Source organism: Herpailurus yagouaroundi, unplaced genomic scaffold, assembly GCF_014898765.1.
Source record: "Herpailurus yagouaroundi ecotype Mexico unplaced genomic scaffold, PumYag 197, whole genome shotgun sequence".
NCBI classification, from domain to species: Eukaryota; Metazoa; Chordata; class Mammalia; order Carnivora; family Felidae; genus Herpailurus; species Herpailurus yagouaroundi.
In genome coordinates this window covers 8224398-8245620 of record NW_024412428.1, presented here as the reverse complement: position 1 = coordinate 8245620, position 21223 = coordinate 8224398, and the positions used below count along the sequence as shown (strand labels likewise).

The 21223-nt window shown below is 44.9% G+C and overlaps 1 protein-coding gene across 3 annotated transcripts in view; it reads right to left on the bottom strand.

The window, feature by feature from the left end:
• MTUS2 (microtubule associated scaffold protein 2) overlaps positions 1-21223 on the bottom strand; it is a 546859-nt gene that overhangs the window by 50079 nt on the left and 475557 nt on the right. For 2 of the 3 annotated variants that reach the window (XM_040448119.1, XM_040448120.1), the window contains exon 8: positions 8007-8073. In XM_040448119.1, coding sequence (XP_040304053.1) covers positions 8007-8073 — 67 coding nt within the window. Of the gene's footprint in view, positions 1-8006; positions 8074-19385; positions 19794-21223 lie in introns of those variants that run through there. The other variant, XM_040448121.1, reaches the window with a different exon arrangement.

The window sequence follows — 21223 nt, the reverse complement described above, 5'->3', positions numbered from 1 at the left end:
CAGTTATAGTCCAGAACATTTTGCGTGGTTTCGATTCTACTCGTTAAGGTTTTGTTTATGGTTCTACTTGTTAAGGTTGTTTATGTTAACATTTTGAATATGTTCTATGTTGCTCAGTATTCCATGTGAATTTGAAAAGAACGTATATTCTGCTTGTCAGATGGAATGTGCTATTAAGGTCAGTTAGGTCAAGGTGGTTGACAGTGTTATTCAGGTTTTCTGTATCCCTACTGATTTTCTGCCTCCTTGTTCTAATGATACTGAGAGAAGAGGGAAGTCTCTAAACTTACATGTGGATTTGTTTCTGTCTCCTTTCAGTTTTACCCATGTTGGTCGCATGTTATTTGAAGCTCTATTGTTAAGTACATAGATATTTGCTATTATTATGTGTTCTTGGTGAGCTAACTCCCTTATCACTATCTCCTGATAATACTACTTACTGGTCTGAAGGTTTCTTTGTGTGATATTAAGATAGATACTTCAACACTCTAAGTTTCTCTTCATTGGTGTTAGCGGAGCCTATCTTTCCCCCATCCTTTTACTTTCATTTTTAAAGTTTATTTATTTATTTTTGGGAAAGACAGAGAGAGAGGCAGAGAGAGAGAGAGAGAGAATCCTAAGCAGACCCCATGTTTGGCATGGGGCCAGACACAGGGCTTGATCCTATGACCCTGGGATCATGACCTGAGCCAAAATCAAGACGCAGGTGCTCAACAGACTGAGCCACCCAGGCGCTCCTCCCGTTTTTCTTTTACTTTTTTTTTTTTTTTTAATTTTTTTTTTTTCAACGTTTATTTATTTTTGCGACACAGAGAGACAGAGCATGAACAGGGGAGGGGCAGAGAGGGAGGGAGACACAGAATCGGAAACAGGCTCCAGGCTCTGAGCCATCAGCCCAGAGCCCGACGCGGGGCTCGAACTCACGGACCGCGAGATCGTGACCTGGCTGAAGTCGGACGCTTAACCGACTGCGCCACCCAGGCACCCCCCGTTTTTCTTTTAAGTCATTTATGTCTTTATATTTGAAGTAGGTTTCTTTTAAGCCGCACGTCGCTGCGCCTTACTTTTTTCTTTTTATCCAATCTGACAAAACTGTCTTTTAATTGGTGTACTTAGAAGAGATATTTTTATAAATCAGAAAGTGTGCATTATATTTTTGTGATCCCGAGATTAGTTATTTTTTCTGAGATATCTTCTTGGTTTTGCATTTTGACTTGGGTCTTTTTAAAGCTGTGCGAGGAAGGCAGACAGAATCCAATCTGACATGTAAGGTAATTATAACACACTGAGCCCCCACTATTCTGCCAAATACTCTGCTAGATTCCTCTGTTCTCACTTGCCTGCTGTGACAGGACTGTTCTCTCCATCTTATTGACGGAGGCAATGGGGGCCCCATAGCACAGGCTAACAACCCTCAATATACACTCTCCCCTTCTTTCGTAGCGATAGAATAATATTTGGGCAAGGTCACCAAGAAAAAATAAAGAGCACATTTCCCAGTCTGTGTCATGGCAAGGTTTGCCTTGGAGCTTTGTTCTGGCCAATGAGATATAAACCGAAGTGTAAATCCTGGGACTTTCCCCCAAAGAGAGCTGACCCACTCTCTCGGTTTCTTTGCCCGTTCCTTCCTCCTTCCTGCTACCTGGAATAGAGATATGGTGACTGTAGCACCAAGCACCACACTGGGCCGTGAAGGAAGGGCCACCATCTTGAGGCGGTAGGATGATCAGCTGGTAAGAGGCCAGGCCCCCTACAGACGTTGTAGAGCAAAGCCATACCTGTCCCTGGGTGCCCACCTCCTGACTTTTACATGAGAGAAATAAAACTCTGCTTTGATTAAGTTATAATTTGGGGGGCGGGAGCAGAATCTGTTATTTGTCCTGAACTCAATCCTAACGGATATAGCCTAGGGCCAATTACCATCACACTGTGTTATGTAATTAATTACACTGTCATCCATGTTTAGACAGATTCATCCTAACATCTATCATGGTTTTGTGGGAAAGTACGGAATTGGGAGAAGCAGCTACTTTACCTGATTTTTCAAATTAGAAATTACCAAAAAAAAAAAAAAAAAAAAAAAAAAAAATGGTGGTGGGGGTGGGGAAGCCATGGTAAACTTACACACTGTATGTAGAATTCCAGGTTTGGGCCTAAGACCTGACTCTGCCCAAACCAGCTGTATGCACTTAGGGGAGTCCCTTAATCCTTCAGAACCCCAGTTTCCTATAAAATAAGGATACCAACACCTACTTCATTCAGTCATCTGAATAAATAAATAAGACATATCATATAACAGAGCTTGGTAAGTACAAGCACTATATAAACATAAGGTCTTATGGTCATCAAACTAGAAACCATTTTATATATAACCTTGAAAGGTAAAATCATCTCACAAATACCCTTCCAGTGGTGTGTATATGTATGTGTGTGTTGCTAGTTATAAATGAAATGAAACTGAACACTTTATTCTAGTGAGGAACTTAAGAGCATAATAAATAACAATTCAGTGCTTACTGTCACAAACTTATATATATATATATCAAAGTTCTCAGAATTCTTTAGTATCTCTTATCTCTTTTTGGATATTACAGAAAATATCCAGGTTTTTGGGGTTTTTTTTGCTTTGCTTCAATAAGCTGAATGTGATTTGATTTCAACAATATTTGATTTCAATACTCAAAATGTGGATTTAATAATTTAGCTTTCTGTATAACACCTGAGAAACTCTGCTAGAATGATTGCCTTGTTAAACGCCGCTCGCTGTCTTAAAACTTTATTTCATGTTAAGTATTTTTTAAAGAGTTCGAGAGAGAGAAAAAAGCAAAGCCCATCGCAAGTCTGAGGCTTGCAGAAAGATAAAATGCGTGTGTCTGGCTTGGGACGGGTCTGGCTGGGAGAGCATCAGTGCACCTGGGAGTGTGAACCAGAAGGCTCCATTTAGATACAGCGATGCACTGCATATGTTTTTTTTCTCTGGTGGAGCTCATCTAATTCAGATTTAAATTCATACATTATTATTTATGAATTATTAACTATTTTTGAAATTCATACATTTTTAAGGCTCAGTGTTCCTAATAAGGCAGCTTTGCTGGACAGAGAACCATAAACATCCACCTGATGGTCGTCAACAACTCGAAGCCTAAGGTCTCGAAAGAAAATAGCCTGCGTCCAGGAGGAGGAACGTCGTATAAACCCATTTCAGCATTTACAAATATAAGCAGGACCCTTCGATAATTCAATACCTGACTTCCAAATTTGGAGAATGTCACTCTATCCAAAAGTTGAGGCTCATATTTTAAGAACTACATTTTCTGGAAATTTTTTAAAAATGTGATTAAAAAATCAAATATTATATCTATTTCTAGCATCTTGACTCCTCCTCCCCGTGGATGTGGTGGTTTCTGGTCCCCTGGGGATCTAAAATGCCCTTCATCCCACAATCATTGTAGCTTGGCTTTTCCAAGGACAGACCCAATTAAGGCCAACTCAAAACACAAGGTAAGAGTCATCCTCCCTAAAGGGTGACTCAAGCATGAGAAGCTTTCAAGAGGATGACCAGAGATCCCTGTCTCCACATCCACATATGGTGTAACACAGATGATGGCAATTTTAGCCACTCCCCAAGGACTCGACTCCTGGACCACAAAATGCTCTATCCCAAACTGCACCCTGGTACATAATTGGGTATTACGTGTCTCTTCTCAGGTGCGTGTGTGTGTGTGTGTGTGTGTGTGTGTGTGTGTGTGTGTGTGAGAGAGAGAGAGAGAGAGAGAGACAGAGAGAGACAGAGAGAGGGAGGGAGAAAGGGATGGGAAGGGAGGAAGGGAGAGAGGAGTAGTGATGGAATTTCTTCTTTATCTACACTGAGATTAAATCCACCATCATCTTGTATCTTGATTTATAGAGTAAAAATCAAGGATCTTTCACATACAGATGAATTTAGAACAAATGTGAATTTCTATCCAAAATCTGTCCACACTCTGAGACTAGATTTCCAAGAAAATGACACAAGAGGAAAAAAGTAATTTGCATAATACTGCAAATAATAGCAAAAAACTGGGGCAAATCTAAGTGCTCAAAGGAGAGGAGTGGCTTATTCTAGTGTGCCGCCATGGTTAAATGTTTTATCACTATTAAATGACCATTGTGAATTGTTTTTTTGATACGTGGAGGGGGGAAAAAATAGTTTTCCTTCCACAGATGTGCAGAATGGTTAATGCCGGAAAACGGTCACGGCATCTGTTGACCCAGTGCACGTGCGGTGGGTGGGCCAACAGGCATCAGTAGGTGCTCGGTAGGAGATGGTCTCAGGGTTTACCTTGAAATCAACTGCCAGCAAGTTCTACTTAAAAATGATTATAATCAGAATCCTCCGTCGGCGTGGGTAACACACATCAAAATCTCTGACTGGGGTAATACACCTTCTACAGGATTCTACTATAGCTCCTTCACCAGACATGTCCCAGGTGGGAACGTATTGTAAATATGAAGTGTGTCAGCAAATACACCAGGGGATTAGTTTCTGTGATCGGTTCCCGAAAGCCCGTCTAACCCAGCTGGGAGCGGACTCAGAGGCTGACAGCCCTACAGCCTGACAGGCCGAGGTGAAGGAAGGAAGATAATATTCCTTCCCTTCTTCTGGGAGCCAGGCCAACTCCATGGGGAATGTCAGAGCAGGTGGGATATGTCCTCTGTATCTTTCCTTTCTGCACCCTTTCCCCTCCCTCCTGGGCTTCTCTCCCGAGGCCCTCAGGCTACCCACAGCACTTGACTAGGGGACCCCATCCTCCCAGACCTACCCCAAATTCCCTACCGCCCCCCTCCCTGTCCTTGACCCAAATCGAAATCCTCACTCCTTCAATGTAGTTCATTGGTTCTCAAATTTCACTGTACTTCATGAACATCTGGGAATTAAATTTAAAAAAAGCCTAGTGGCTCCAGTCCATTGAGTGTCCGACTTCAGCTCAGGTCATGATCTCATGGTTCGTGAGTTCAAGCCCCGCATCGGGCTGGCTGTTGTCAGCACAGAGCCCGCTTCAGATCCTCTGTCCCCCTCTCTCTGCCCCTCCCTCGCTCATGCTCTCTTCTCTCAAAAATGAACAAACACTTATAAAGAAGAAGAAGAAAAGCCTAGGCCCCAACCTCAAATATTTTGATTCTGTTGCCTTAGAGGTCCTGGGAACCGTTGGTTTAAAAAGCACTGCAGGTGATTCTAATATGCACCAGGGCTGAGAACCCCCGGTCAAGGTGATTCTGGCTAGATGCTAGAAGCCTTTGATTGCATTTCTTCACAGCAAGGATGTAAACAACGGAGGGCTGCCTACCAGCAGATACGGGTAGATTCCAGGGCAGCATTTTAACACATATGAAAAGTTTGAGCAGTAGGTTTTAGATTTGGGGAACAGGCCAGCCCTATTCTGGGGATATACAGTAAATGCTGCTAAACTCTTCTGATTTTTGCAGCGTCTTCCTCTTCCATGTCTGAATTCACATGTGGAAATTCTAGCTCCCCCCACCCCCACCACGCCCCTCACAGCCCCTCATAGCTCCCAGCTCCGGAAGCCCTCATCTGACTCCGCTGACAGGGGTCTAAGTGAGGGTAGGGATGCTGGGAAGGAGATAGGATCGCCCATCTCTCGCCCATCTCTCTTTCTAGACGATCACTCAAAAGTCAGCTTTATAAGCTTAATTCTCTTTTCCCTTTAAGGGTGTTCCTTGCCGGCCACGCTAAACCGGGCAGAACTTGTGGCCTTTACAGTTAATAGTAGATCCCCACAGTGTAGTGTCCACCTTCTCCCAAACGCAGGCTCTGCAGTGGCTCAGGTGCTCGCTGCTAAAACATCCGCTGGGCTCAGTGCTGGGTGTCATGGCCCTGGCCCTGGGGCTACCAAGGCCTTCCGCCCTCTCCCCTCACCCCGCGGTTTATTCATTTGGCAGATGACTTCTGGTTCTATTCTTAGCACTAATGCAGACCTCAAATAACACCGAAACACAAAAACTCAGCGCAATCCTTGCGTGGTTCCTGCTGCGTTCAGAAGCTTCAGGAAACGGCCGAGGGAAGCGGGGTTGGATTCGGCATGCCCTATCTAGTTGGGTCAGGGTGCACACCCCAGATCCAAAGCTTGCCCGCGGGGGTGCAGACATCCCTCCGGGGAGGAATTCAAGCTACAATGGAAGATTCTGTCCTCTATTTTCTGATTCAAGGTGCTACACACCTTACTAGGAGAGTCTCCTCCGAGGGCTGCGTTATCAGCATTATCTTCTTTAACGGACTTTCCTTTTTATGAAAGGACACCTGAGGGACAGAGAGGTTAGCCAACTGGCCCTACCTGAACCCGTGTCATTGGCCTGCAAAGTCCATGCTCAGAACCATTCACTCTCAGAACAATCTAAAAACTCATCCATTTGGGATGCCTGGGTGGCTCAGTCGGTTAAGCGTCTGACGCTTGATTTCAGGTCAGGTCATGATCTCATGGACATGAGATCAAGCCCCACATTGGGCTCCGCACTGAGCACAGAGCCTGCTTAAGATTCTGTCTCCCTCTCCCTCTGCCTGCATGCCCATTTGTGCTCTCTCAAAAAAACAAAAAAAAACACACCCAGCTTAAAAACCCATCCATTTCACGCACACTCGTGGCCCTCGGCTTCCCAAGAGCTCCTCTGTAAGTTCTGCCATTGCTGCTCTTGGCAGACCTCTCTCGGGAAACCTACACCTGGGTTCATGCACTGGTTTCCTCATCTGGGGATGGCCAGGGGCACGGGGCCACCTTGCTGCTCCGGACCACTCACAGGTGAGGCTGGGAAGGAGGGACCGTTATTTACTGCTTTCCCCCAGGGGCCTTAGAGGGGAGAAAAGCCCACTGTTGACTTACCTCAGTGATGAAAGAAGTCACAAAACTCGCAGGGAAGGAAAAAAAACCCAACAACTCAGTTAAACAAAAAGGAAAAAATAGAGAGGGGTGATGGGGGTACCGTGTCTGGAAATCACTCTGCAGTTCACTGCACATCCTCGGCACCCATGTTCCCCAGGGAAGTCTGGTCTTCAGCTTCCACGCCTATTTGCACGGCTATTTGCCGGAAGGACCAGCCACAGCCTCTCTGCGTGGCTGGCCGGAAGGAAAGGTGCTGTGCCACCTGCCAAGGATGGCTGGGACCGTCCAAGTCCCCCCACTCATGGAGGGAGCCCCATCGGCACTTGGCAGGCTGCCCCCAGGACCACAATGGATGGAGGAGATACACTCATTGTAAAGAGTGGGGAATAGGCCAGGCTGACGTTCCCTTTGCTGACTGATTCCTGAGGAAACACAGTAACGGAACCTCAAGAGAGAACTGAGATCGAGAAATTGGAACGTGGAGAATACGTGCTCTGATCTTTGGCCTAGAGTGTGGAAGCCCACCCGTCTCCATGAAAGCCCCCAGTCTGGGGATCATCCCATCACTTGCCAGGTCTCCATGTTCAGACTGAGCTCTACCATTTTATTGTCCAAAGGTGAGTGGGAATTTCAACACAGACCCCAGCATAGTTAATCCACCCAGGCTTGTGTTTCTGGTCTTGTTCTATATCACAGAGTGTTTCACGGCGAGGCCTGTGGTGGCAGGAAGCCTTGGAATGTCTGCAGAGATCTAGTGCAGAGAGCGCCTCATGTTACCCAGCAAAGCTGTGCTGCTTCCTTGGGAGCCCTGCCTGCCCGGGGGTACCGAGACGGAGGGGCTGTGGTCACAGCTCACAACGCAGACGGGTGTGTGTGCCGCCATCTGCGAAGAGCGGAGTCGAGGCCAGATTAGTGAACTGTTATGAAGCTGTCTTTGTGACAACAGAGCTGTAAAAAAGTATGGCTCCCTGCAAGGCCACACCAACGCACCACCGTGCTGGGTGAGGTGCTTCATTTTTCCAGGCAGCTCTGCCCTGGCTGATCACGTGAGACGTAACTGCTTTTGTTGCACATTCACAGGTATCAGGAAAAGACATTCTTGGCGTTCCTCATTTCCCATGCCCTACTTACCAACTTCATCCCTGACGTGTGCAAGTTCGATTGACAGCTCTTTTTCTTTCACAAGGGCACTTTCATTCTGAAAAAAAAAAAAAAAAAAAAAAAAAAAAAAAAACGGATACCGAGAGTCCCCTAGTTTTACGCCAGATAAGCCCCTGTGACATGTTTAATTAATGAATCATATTAAGCAAATATTTATGAGTCTAGCCCTTAAGGAGATAATTTTCTCATTATATAAGCATAGAAAAAAAAATTACAAAGCCAAGTCCGACTCATTCATTTGTATTACATTCAAATCACAAAGCTCGCAATCTGATAATAATAACCCCGCTCGCGCTTTTCACTCTACTGCACCGTTTATACATCAACCTACAATCCCTTCTTTGCACGTCTATGCCCTGCATGGTAATCAGCTGTTATGTATTATTACACACCGTTAATTATTATCACTAGTATGAGATTTTTGAGCGTGAAAACATCCACACCACCTTCTTCTGACGGGCGAATGCTAATTTTACCAACTGTCTCCTTACACGTGCCCTTCTCTCCGTATGTACGTGGTCGGCTACCAAATAAGTAATGAGCAGAAAGCTTAACGTGAAACATTTTTTTTTTTTTTTTGTAATGAGATCAACACCAAAACTTAAGGTTTCCAAGTTTTTTTGTTCCACTGTGTGCATCACTAGAAGGAACAAGACGAAAAGTCCCACGTGAGGTACTATTAAGGGCAAAGGACACCATTTGTAACCACACGGCCCCTGAGTTGTTTTCAGATCATATATATTCTATGACATGAAACAGAGAGGTACCTGAAGATATGCTGACTTTGTAATCTGGGTTGAGTCACCAGAAATAGCTACATTTGTTATGATTTTATTGTTACTAATAATAACTAGAAAAGGTGTGCTATATCAATTCTCTTTGCATTGGAGATACCAAAAATGTAGGCCTTCAAAGAAAGTCTCTTCATTCGGTTAGAATGTGCTCCCAAAGCAAACATTTCCAAAAAAGGGAGTTGAAGCTAAAAATTGTACCAGATCTCTAGCATGAATATTATCAGGGTCTTGTGAATGTTCTTTCTTGATTAACCTCCTTTGACTTTGATTACAGCACCTCCAAAGAACCTGTTAACCTACCTCAAGGATGAAAGAAGTCATGAAACTCGCCGTGAAGAAAAAAAACTCAATTTAAAAAAAAGGAAAAAATGGGGGCGGGGTGGTAGGTAACACGTGTGCTACTTTGGGTTGATGGGACGGACGGTCTCAGGTCACCCAAAGGGCATTTGCTACACAATGTCATAATTTCATAGTACCCAAATAAAACTCTATTTGTGTGATAAACTGACAGCTATTTTAGTCACGGGCATCAACAAGGATTAGCTCATGGTTCTTTTAAGAATAATGTAGCAATAACGCATCCTTTGAGGGACGGGGGGCCCCCATTTTATTCATAAAGCTCTCTCCTTCCATCCCAGCCCTCAGCATCCTTGCCTTCCCTAAATCTGAAGTCTAGCAATCACACCCGAGAATAGATAGTTTCCTAATCACTAAGGGATGCTGCCTCTATGCCAAGCCCGCTGCACAGGGTTATAAAGAGGGTTGAAGAAATTAATATATGCAAAGTAATTAGTAATTAGAAGTAATATATGCAACCTGGCACTTGGCAAGCTCTTTATAAGTGTTAGGTGTTCTTAGAAGTCTTTTCTTTCATTTTATTTGCAAATGACTAATATCCTATAGATACTAGGGTCTTATCCACATTAACGATCTAAATGTGTTTAGGAATATGGCATATTCTTATGCTCTATTCTTTGTTTTGTTTTGCTTTTTGAAAATACCTTCATGGCTCTGCCCTGATTCTGTTCTCAGTTCGAAGTCTAGATACCTGGGGAAGCGTTCTAATCAGATAGACCACAGGGATTCCCTGCTTGCTCTAACACAGCATAATGTGGCCGGCTGACTTTCAACATGTTACTACAAATTAAGAAAACCTGGAATTCCAGAGTGGCTAGCTTTCTGTATTCACCCTGAAAGGATCTTAAACTAGTGAAAAAATTAACTTGTTTCTCCTATCAAGAAACACCTGGCTGGCTCAGTTGGTAGAGCATGAAACTCTTGATCTCGAGGTTGTTAAGTTCAAGCCCCACGTTGGGTGTAGAGATTACTTAAAATATATATATATATATATAAGAATAATAATTTTTAATCCTCAGTTCCTAAGCACAGCCAGAGAAGTGAAGTAAAGCTGACCCTTGACCAACATTGGTTTGAACTGGGTGTGTCCACTCCCACTCCAATTTTTTTTCTTTTTTAAAAATTGCTTTAAATTTTATTTATTTTAGAGAGAGAGACAGAGAGCAAGAGTGGGAGAGAGAGAGACAGAGAGCAAGCCTCAAGCAGGTTCCATGCCCGGCACCAGAGCCCGATGTAAGGCTTCATCCTCCCATAACCCTGGGATCATGACCTGAGCTGAAATCAAGAGTTGGACGCTCAACAGACTGAGCCACCCAGGCGCCCCTCGAATTGTTTTCAATAAATACAGTATAGTACTGTAAATGTATCTTCTCTTCCTTGTGATTTTTTAAATAATAATGTATTTTCCCTAGTTTATTATAAGAACATAGCATATAATACAATATACAAAATGTGTTAATCAACTGTTCTTAGTAAGGCTTCTGGTCCACAGTGGGTTATTTGCGGTGAAGTTTTTGGGGAGTCACAAGTTATTCACAGATTTTCTACTGTGCAGGAGTTGAGCACCCCAGTCCCTGGTTCTTCAAGGGTTAACTCTACTGTACTTATCAGTCTCAAAATAGCATTATTAAAGTATTCACAGTCAGAGTGCTGACAGATGCAAAGACTTAGATGAGGTTAGGCAGTGAACAACCAGAACTTAACAAAACCCCACAAACCAACTCTGATTTCTAACATGAGCCAACAGTTCCCTCAGCTCCCAACACCCACCACCCCCACCCCGGAAAGAAGCCCTGGGCAGATGTGAACAGTGTCCTGCCCAGGGATCTCCCAGATCACAGTAAATCACTCTACACTTTCCGGCCACAGGAGAATGAGACATTTGGGGAAGGAGTGGCTTGGAGGCCCAGTGAGGACACCGTGCTGATTCCGGTAAAGATTATGGGCAACCTTCAGACCTGAATCACTGTTGTGAAAAGCTACCGCCAATACTGACAGCCAGGCGGGACCCACCCATCTTCGCTTTAGGGGAGACACAAGTGAGAGAATAAAAGAAAAGGACCAAGAAAAGAAAGGGAGCAGATGGGAAGAGAAGAGAGATAGAAGGGGAGATAGGAAGGGGACGGGTGGGACCATAGACCCTGCACCCTCTCCATCTGGGGAGACAGTGACGGGGAAAGAGTGAAGGAAGATAACCCAACTCGACCTCAACCTCTTGCAAGCATAGCCTACAAAGCCAACTGCAGTTTCAAACTACAGTCATCAGATGGCTTCCCGAGGAAAGACTGGCTGTTAAACATTAGCAACAAACCTGAAGGCTTAAATGTCAAGGTAAACAACGAAACTCTGGTAAGGTCTAGCTAATGACAGCATTAATATTAGTGTGAACATTTCCAAACACTTCTCGAACGTGAGGCACAGCGCTGGGTAGGCCCTTTCCCTCACTTAGTCCTCCAGGTGAGGCTGTCAGGTGGGTGCTGGGTTCTATTTCCCTGCGTGGAGGATGAAACTGAAGCTCCAGGCTAAGCAAGCCGCCCGTGCACGACTGGCTGGGAAGCGGTGAAGCCAGAGTCTATTATAGACACAGCCTCAGGATCCAAACTGCACCAGTTGTCAGACTGGATAGGAGCACTTATCGGTGGTCAGTGTCAGCTCCTCACCACTTTTTCAATAAAAAAAATTCCCTGGCTGCATTCACACCCCATCCCACCGTTGGAACTACCTGCCTTTGCGCATGGTATGGATTTGTTGGCCGCACGCCGGTACATTTCCAGCATGGCCTGCCTGAGGCTGTAACTTCTGAGAGGGTAGCTGCTCAGCTTTCCCCATCAGCTATCCCTAACCCCTGCGAATCCGTTCCTCCTGAAGACGCTGGCTCAGCCCAGCTCTGCTCGCTAAGGCCAGCCTGTGTGGGTTGGCGACAGTCCTTTCTTCTTAAGTGCTTCTTTTTGAAATGATACCAACCCTTCTGATTTATGAATTTTCTGCATCAATTAAGTTACTCTTTGTTTCCTGAAAGCTAAACCAGAATGACTAGTGCCGCCCTGCAGTGGAGTGAGTCAACAACAACAGGACTGCAGGAACTCTCTTCCTTAACACAAGAAGTGAACTTCAAGGAACCTTCCATTCTCTCCTCCTGCCTCAAGTTACTCTGCTATCCATCATGGCTCAACAGATTCCAAAGGTGATCTCGCAAGGCCGTGAGGTTCTGTTGAACACACAGGAGGAAGGCGGCCTCAAAGACTCCCTTTGAAAGGGTCTCATGCCACGATTCCCCTTTGCTCCCCAACCTAAGCCAGTCCAGTGCGATGACGTGTTGGGATGACTGAAATATGAGCACGGCCCCCTCTGACGGCCCAGTGTGAGATCAGTGCTTCCCTACATGGGGAATGAGTGGAAAATTCCTAACTGGTGCCAAGCACGAGCTCCTGCTTTCACTCTAAAGGTCTAAAAATAGAACTCAGTATTAACCATCCAAACGATCCCGGTGATACAGCCCAGAAATCGCAAAGTCTAAAAGGCCATTCCTCTAAAATTACTGTTTACTCTAGGACAGGCTTAACTGGAAATGGACCCTTGGAGAACATTCATCCAAGCCCCATACCAACAGCTGTGTCTTCTTACGCACCTCTTTTATTTGGTCACGTACCTCTCTTTTGCACACTGAGTTCTCTACTCTTTTTAGCATGATACGCTGTATTCACAGATGGAATCCGACATGAGCTATCCCCATGAAACATCCAACTCTCCCCCTCTACCTCTAGCCCTAAACACACCGCTGCAAGCCTGGCACAGTGAAGCCTGTACTTCTCACATATGGCTCTCCACGCTAAGGTGCTCAGCGACTCTTGCCGAATGCCACCATGAATCTCTCCTAGCTACACAAACCTGGCAAAGCCTACAAACCGCTAATCGTGCCGTTGACTCCAAGTAACTGGATGTGTGGCCAAGCCCGAAGCCGGCCTGCCACACTCTGTCATTTTAACATGCTTCGTCAATGGGAGTTACCTGTTCAGCTGGTTGATGGCACCCATGAGAACTTGGTGGTAACAGGGAGTGAAAATGCCACTCTTTGTTAGCGTCACCCACGTGATTCTACACTTGGACATGAGCTCCCTAAGCTCCTCCTCAAATCGGAAACCAAAGGAACAGACTAGTTACTATGAGACCAGAGGGAGAAGGAGCAGGAGGAATGTGGGAGCACCCAAGGCAAGAGCCAAGAGAACTGTGACCCTAAACAGCACCTGAGGCTATTTCCGGGAGCCTGTGTCACCCCCATCATATGGGCCCTTCTCTTTTCCTTGCCGTGCTCCTGCCTCTGGTCTGTGATTCACCCTGAAGGGGCACTTGCTCAGCTACAAGGGGGACTGATGACAATTTTGTAAACTTCACTGCAGTTTCTAAGTGTTTTGATCAGCTCCCGCTTCCCCCCACCACATTTTTCTTTAAAAGGACACACACGTGCCCAAGATGATGTGACTTTGATATGATGAGTCAGAAGAAAGAGTGTTTGTGCTGGGCCCTCAAATATTTGTTGAAAAGAAATGAATTGATAAATGGAACAGTACTCTACCGTCAAAATAGTAATTTGGCAATAAATGAATTAATTGTAATAAATAAATAAATAAATAGACACACACACACACACACACACACACACACACACACACACATTAAAAAATATATACATGTAAGTCCACAGACTCCCAACAAATTTCTAATTTTTCCTATCTTTTTAGCCTGCCCTGGAGTCAATGCAGATAAAAAAAAAAAAAAAAAAATTCAACCGTGCAAAGCTAGGCCACCTTTTCACAGGCTAAGCAGAAGAACCATACAGGGAATTAAAGAAGAAACCTACAGAATTCTGCTATTTGAAGAAACTTCCAGATCCTTTTTATTGTGACTTTTGGAAATTCAAAGTGAGATACATACATGCACATGAAATCACAAAGGGGTTAAGGAGTTTTTCATTCTTCCTGGAAACAATATTGCTTTTCGCTCATGGCTCTGTGAGTTCAGGGGAGGGCTTAATTCTACAGGGCAGAACCCTGTTTTAATACGGAAATACTTTCTTTTGTATTTCAAGATGAACCAGCCACAAGGTGGCATCTCCAAGGCTTCTGTGTTGTTTTCAGGCCACCGTTTGTGAATGCTGCGTTCAATTTCAGTATCAATACTGTGAAGCTTGGCTAGATTCATAATATAGCTCCGTGGAAAATTCCTTCGGGAGATGGACTGACCTTTTGGTTTTCATTTCAGTTATTATGGCTTTAGCGCAGTGCTGACGGCACGCTTTGACTTCTTCAATAAGTATTATTTCTTTCACGTATAATTAACACAGGCCACTGTATTTTTCTACCAGCTTTTCTCCTCGGCAGTACAATTTAATAGAGACTGGTCAAGGCAAGTATCATTCACATTTAATATTCTTAAATACATGTCATTGTCTACTTGCATGAAAGATAAGCAGAACCACATCTTGTTTTAAAAGAAATCAGAAGGAATAAACGCAGAGTGCATCATTCTGATCTTTTTCCTGTGCATTTGTGATCGCAAAACATCTAGCTGCCTAAGAAGCCGCACTTAATAACTCAATGCCATAACCCACCCGGATTATCAACTGACAGCTAGAAAGGACAGAGTCTTATGGGGCCCAAGGTGAAGGAATGTGAATCCAAAGACGCAATGCTGGGAAATTCTGGATCTCAGAGTAAGCAAAACAAAGGAAGATTAGCCAGTGCCATGATTTTCAATCCATTTATTTATCACTTCAGAGGTTCTTTGACCTTCTCGGATTTTCTCTTATTACCTTCCCAAATTTATTACTGTCAGATGCCAGATGCCTGGGAGGAACAGTGAGGTGCCTTCTCCTAACTGCCACCCCCACCAAGAATTTAGAGGAAGGGTAAATAAAACCAGCCTTCGAGATTAACATCAATGCAGGTAAGGTTAGGGTGGAGATATGCAAAGTAACCCCTAAAGGGACGGAGCAAGACTAAGTGACTTGTAGTAGAGGGAGAAAAAGGAGCCATAGAAGACACCAAGGCAAGTGACAATCATACAGGCCTTCTCAAGTGCATTTCTAGCTAGAGGGGTGATGGGACGTGGACATATAGGCTCTGAGGCCACCGAATGCCTAAAGACCATAACTTGCTGCCTCAGATTCCATTCTTATCAAAGCCTCTTACGAAGCTAGACTGTTGACTCTAAAAAGAGATACGTATTTATCAGCCTTGTCAGTTGCATTTCTCACTGTTAAAAAACAAGTTGGCATTCTAGTTTACATCTAATTTATTTCTCTCAATAACTCAACATTCCTAAGAATGACTAGCTCTGGAAGGTTAAGGGCAAGGAGTTTCTGTGTGTGCTGAGCGGCCGGCTTGATCCTGGACCAGCCAAGTCCACAGGTGAACAGACTCTGAAATCCATCGGGGTGTTCCAATGGCCTCTCTGGGTCACGCTTTTCCTTTCCAAAATACCTACAGAGTGAGTCTTTCCACAGATTGCCTCTCTGTTCAAATCCCAAGATGGATTTCTACTTTTCTTGCAACTCAAGTTAAAAAACGTGGGTCTGGCTTTCAGCCTGGAAAATATTTCCCCATACTCCCTCTATGCTTGGATTTCCTACTGTGTTTATGCTCATCTTGCATCAAACTGGGCTAAAGTACCTTTCCTCATGCACTCCCTGCTTAGAATTGCATTCCCGCTCCTCACACAGTTCATTAAAACTCCACCCCCTTTCTCAAAGTGCGGTTCATGTGCCATTTTTTCCAAGAAACCTTGCCTAGGATTCCAGCAGGGATTTCTCCTTTCACTAGATTCCAGAAACAGGTCCGGCCAGTACCACATAACTTTCACACTCCAGGCTTGCACTAATGTGTTAATTGCTCTACATGTGTTATTGTTGCCTACCCCGTTTGTAATTTCTCTGGAAAAGGTGAAAGTACAACCCAAGGAATAACTGGTAACTCCACAGGTCAGGTTGTGCCCTTGGGAGAATTCTTTGATAGCCCCCATCATAACTGGGCGATAGATATTATAAATACTGGGAGAAGGCAAGAAATGTTGTCAACGAATAGGTTTTTTGAAGAGGTGAAAATACATAAAGCACAATCGGCTTTTAAAAACCATTTACGGGGCACCTGGGTGGCGCAGTCGGTTAAGCGTCCGACTTCAGCCAGGTCACGATCTCGCGGTCCGTGAGTTCGAGCCCCGCGTCGGGCTCTGGGCTGATGGCTCAGAGCCTGGAGCCTGTTTCGGATTCTGTGTCTCCCTCTCTCTCTGCCCCTCCCCCGTTCATGCTCTGTCTCTCTCTGTCCCAGAAATAAATAAACGTTGAAAAAAAAAATTAAAAAAACAAAAAAACAAAAAAAAAAAACCCATTTATTCACCTAACACGTTTTCATTCATTGAATAACCCTAGACAAGATTCTGTAGTTTCTCCCAGTGAATGAATATGCTAAGAAAGCATCTCAGGTTTATATCTCTTAGCCCTATCTCTGAAACCATTACTTAAAAGTATCTTTAATTGTCCGTTGACTCTTTTCAGAACATCTTTAGCTGCACTAGAATTAAGAATGTTTTAACAGTTCACAATTAGGGTCTCAAAATTGAGTTTTTTTTTTTTTAATTTTTTTTTTAACATTTATTTATTTTTGAGACAGAGAGAGACAGAGCATGAACGGGGGGAGGGCCAGAGAGAGAGGGAGACACAGAATCTGAAGCAGGCTCCAGGCTCTGAGCTGTCAGCACAGAGCCTGACGCGGGGCTCGAACTCATGGACCGTGAGATCATGACCTGAGCCGAAGTCGGACGCTTAACCGACTGAGCCACCCAGGTGCCCCTCAAAATTGAGTTTTTAAATCCTGTATCCATATAAACTTCTAAGGAATTCTTTTTTTTTTTTTTTCTTTTTCTTTTAAGGTTTATGAGGCTGGTCTGAAGTAAGCAGAAACAACTTTATCAACAATTTTATCAGGCCTCTTTCAACGTTGATGTTGGGATTGTTAGAGCTCATGAACAGACTGATGGATTTTACCGTGGGATTTAAAGGGGCTGGAGACTGGAGCGGAATCCCATAACGCTCTCCGCATCCCACGCCTGGCCCAATAGGTGACCGCTGAATAAACAAGTGATTTTGGCACACTGCCTGTGAAGGTACCCTGAAAAGCAGACGGCTAAATAATGACTTTTTTTAATCTTAAAAAAGGAAATCCTCAATTCCTCACGTGAGCACCTGTGAATTTACAGTTTCAAAACCTCCCAGGGGAATAGAGTCTGAACTATGGCAAAAGACAAGTCAAGAAATGTGGGGGTACACATAATGAGAAAGTGGATATGTACACTAAGTTTTCATCAGGAAAGAAGAGTCTGTATTATGTTTGGAGTTTTAAAGTTGAAACATTTGAAAGTTACTTAAACATCACTCTGGCTGGAGAGATGAAGTATTACTTAGTTGTCTCCCAACATTTCCACATTCAAACATGACACAGGGATAGATAGTTACATTCAAGAAATTGATTTGAAACAAAAAAGGAGGAGCAGTTCACTTTAAACTATATTTTCTCAAAGGTCTGCAGATTACAGCTTCTATTTCTAAAACTTCTGTACCACGACTCAGGAAGAGGAACATTATAATATTGTCGTGCATGGAGCAAACCCTTCCTTCCCTTTTATTATAACTATGGTTACAAAGCTTCCTTCAACACCTTTTTGTGACCGTTTCTCTTGAAAGAAGGCTTCATCGCTTCAATATTGGATTTGTAGACAATTGAGTGCAAATGTTTTTTATTTCTATTTGGTAAAAGCTCATAAATGTACATATAAATATTTTAGTTCGCACTCATGGTAGTCGAAGCCAAACCCATTGAAATAGTTACTCTTATTGGAACAAAAGTACTGGGTGGGTAACTTTTAAAATATCAGTGCAATTTTCCTAGGTCAAAGTTCACAAACAGAACTGATAAGAAAGATGTTCCCAAGTGGCCTCCTTGTAATGAGCTTTATATTAAGCTATTTATTTTCCTTCACCTGGTCACATATGATACCTCAAGCTATCTACGTAGCTGCTGCCCACGTGGGTAGAAAAGAGGCAATTTCAACCCTTTATTAAATCCCATTTCATGCGTCTTGGAGAAATCCAAATGTGTGTGAGAAAAAAAAAAAAAACACATCACAGAGACAAGATTTCCTGCCAACATATTTCTAGTAGTGAAAAATTAAAAGCATCCCCCAGGGGCACCTGGGTGGTTCACTGGGTTAAGCGCCCGGCTTCAGCCCAGGTCATGATCTCACAGTTTGTGAGTTCGAGCCCCGCGTCCGGCTCTTGTGCGGACAGCTCGGAGCCTGGAGCCTGCTTCGGATTGTGTGTCTTCCCCTTTCTCTGCCCCTTCCCTGCTCATGCTCAGTGTTTCTCTGTCTCTCAATAATAAATAAATGTTAAAAAAAAAAAAAAAAACAACACATCATTCCCCCATCTCCCTGTGAGCTCACCGGCAAATGTCAAAAGCAAAGAAAGGCTTTGTGTTGGAATTGCCACACCGCTCTGGCTTGCTCCTTCCTGCTCTAGCCTCCGTTCCCTGGCTGTGACTCTTCCTTCCAGTGAAGACTTGAACACACCCTTGGCCTCTCCGGCTCCTTAAGGTTTCACCTCTCTGGGATACCCCCCTATGCCACGCAAAGAAGCGCCGCGAAGACAAGCCTACCGGTGCTTTCTTCTCTGACCCTAAGAATGTAAATGGCAAGGATGGATGCCGCTGGTAGAAACGAGTGGTAAACTTTCGAAGTTAGCAGTTGGCCACAAGAAGCCTGCCTAGCTAAGCTCGATTCCCCGCAGGAACGTCTGGGGTTTCACGGGTACGTTAAAACGCACTAAGAATATTCCAAGGCTTTCTCGGCGGCGTTCCGGATTTCAAGACGTTTGCGCGGAGCCCTACGGGTTTCGGGAATATGCAACAGCTGCCTGTGCGACTGGAGGGACAGGGAATTATGTAAGGCACTGCAGGGTAGGTGAGGCCGACCGCGTCTGCGGACCGCACTCACACACACCTCAGCACACGGGCACCAGCAAGGGCAGCCTGGGGCTCACCAACAAAGCGCACACACACGCGAGGGAAGAGGGACAGAGGCGGCCGGCCCAGGCTTCCTCTCTGCCCGTGCAAAGGAAGGGGGGAGGAGGAGGAGAGGGAAGGCAAAGTACCGTCTTGTCCAGGCACTGAAGGCAGTTATAAGGCTTGCAGCAACCGTGGCCCATCCCGGCAGGCTGGCTGGCAACGGGCCCTCCTTCATTCAGCGTGTCAGCGGCTGACTCCTAAGGCGAGGTGATGGCCCTGACGAGAGGGGTGCGCCGCCGGGAGCTGTCACAACTTCCATGTGGCCCCCTCGGCTACCTTATTTCTCCTAATAACTTCAGGAAGCCGCAGCCCGAGGGAACGGGAGGAGGAGCGCGGCGCGGCGGCCGCGTTAGGATCCCGCAGCGGGGAGGGGCAGGGCGGCAGCAGGGAAGGGAGGGTCACTTTGCCACTGGAATCCTCCGATGGGGGCAAGTCAGTCGTCGCAGAACAATCGAGCATTTCCCGGGGCCAGCTCCCCCGGAGGCCGGCGAGCCCGCCCCTCCCGGGAGCCGCGCCGCTCCCACCCGCCCCGGGCGCGGCCGCGCCTCTGCGCGCCGCAGACACGCCTGGAGAGGACGCAGCCAACACAAAAGAAGAGCCCGGTCTTCCAGGAGTACTCGGGGCTGAGCACTACGGCAGGGGCCCGGGGGGACTTGGCTCTGCGCGAATAGCGGCTCTCTGCGTTCCCGGCAAGTACAGACATCTACAGGGTGCAGGGCGCGGTCTTCCCTCCAGCGACTCCTGGTCTCCGGGACCGGTCGCCGCCGGGAACCCCCCCCCCCGCCCCCACCCCGATGGCTCAGTTTCAGATTCGTGGGCCACGAACAAATTTGCCCGATTCGATGAAATCTTTGTAACGGAGATAGACTCGTGAAGTCGCTGGCCCAGGCGGACACTCACAAACCACGCGAGTGGCTTAAGTAATTAAAATCGGGGTTTGGGGCACGTCTTTCTCCTGGGCGTATCGGCATAAAAGCCTTCGAGGGCTTGATCTTTCCAGGCAATTCGGAATTTTTCAAACCGTTAAAAATCAAAAACAGAAGGGGATGGAGACAAAGGTTTGTTTGTTTTTCAGAAGAGACGTGGTATCTAAAAATATACTTATGTAATTTATTTTTTTTAATGTAATCTTAAAAGAACAAGATGCAAACGTTTAGGAGGTAACTTTGTATTTCCTGGTAACTCAAAGGAGAACTCCTGATCCTGAAATGTACCATCTGCAGAAATAAACAATCACATCTTTGCCCACGAAATTTGCCTAAGACTATGAGCAGACAATAGTTGTAACGTTAGATAATTTTACTAACTTGAGATTTCCCAAGGAGATTTTAATTAAGGAGCACAGGCTATTTCAATTTGCTTGGACAGACGACAAGGATGTCGGGTGATCAAACATGAACAGACTGAAATGTCTGCCTGAAACTTGAAACAGTAAGCTTAAACCTTTCTTCAAAGCTAGCAGGTAAACATTGTATATCAATGATACTAAAAAAAAAAAAAAGCTAACACGTAACTTGGAGCAATTCTTTGAAGGCAATATAGCTGTCCTTACCAAAATTGTATGTTTGTGTTTATTTATTTAAATTAAATTCCTATCAGAATTTTAAATGTACATCTATCTTGGGGCCCCTGGATGGCTCAGTCCACTGTATGGAAAGATGATACATTGTTGAGCAAGAACATAAAGTTTTATAAAACACAAAGCAAAACTATACCCATGTACATATTTGTATATGTCTAGAAGAAAGCTTTTGGGAAAATGCACAGTGTTCATATAAAAACATCCTACCCTTGGGGAATGGGAAATAGAAGTGAGAGAGCAAATTTCCACTTCTTTTTTTATTCTTTAAATTTTTTTAACGTTCATTTACTTTTAAGAGATAGAATGCGAGTGGGGGAGGAGCAGAGAGAGAGAGGGAGACGC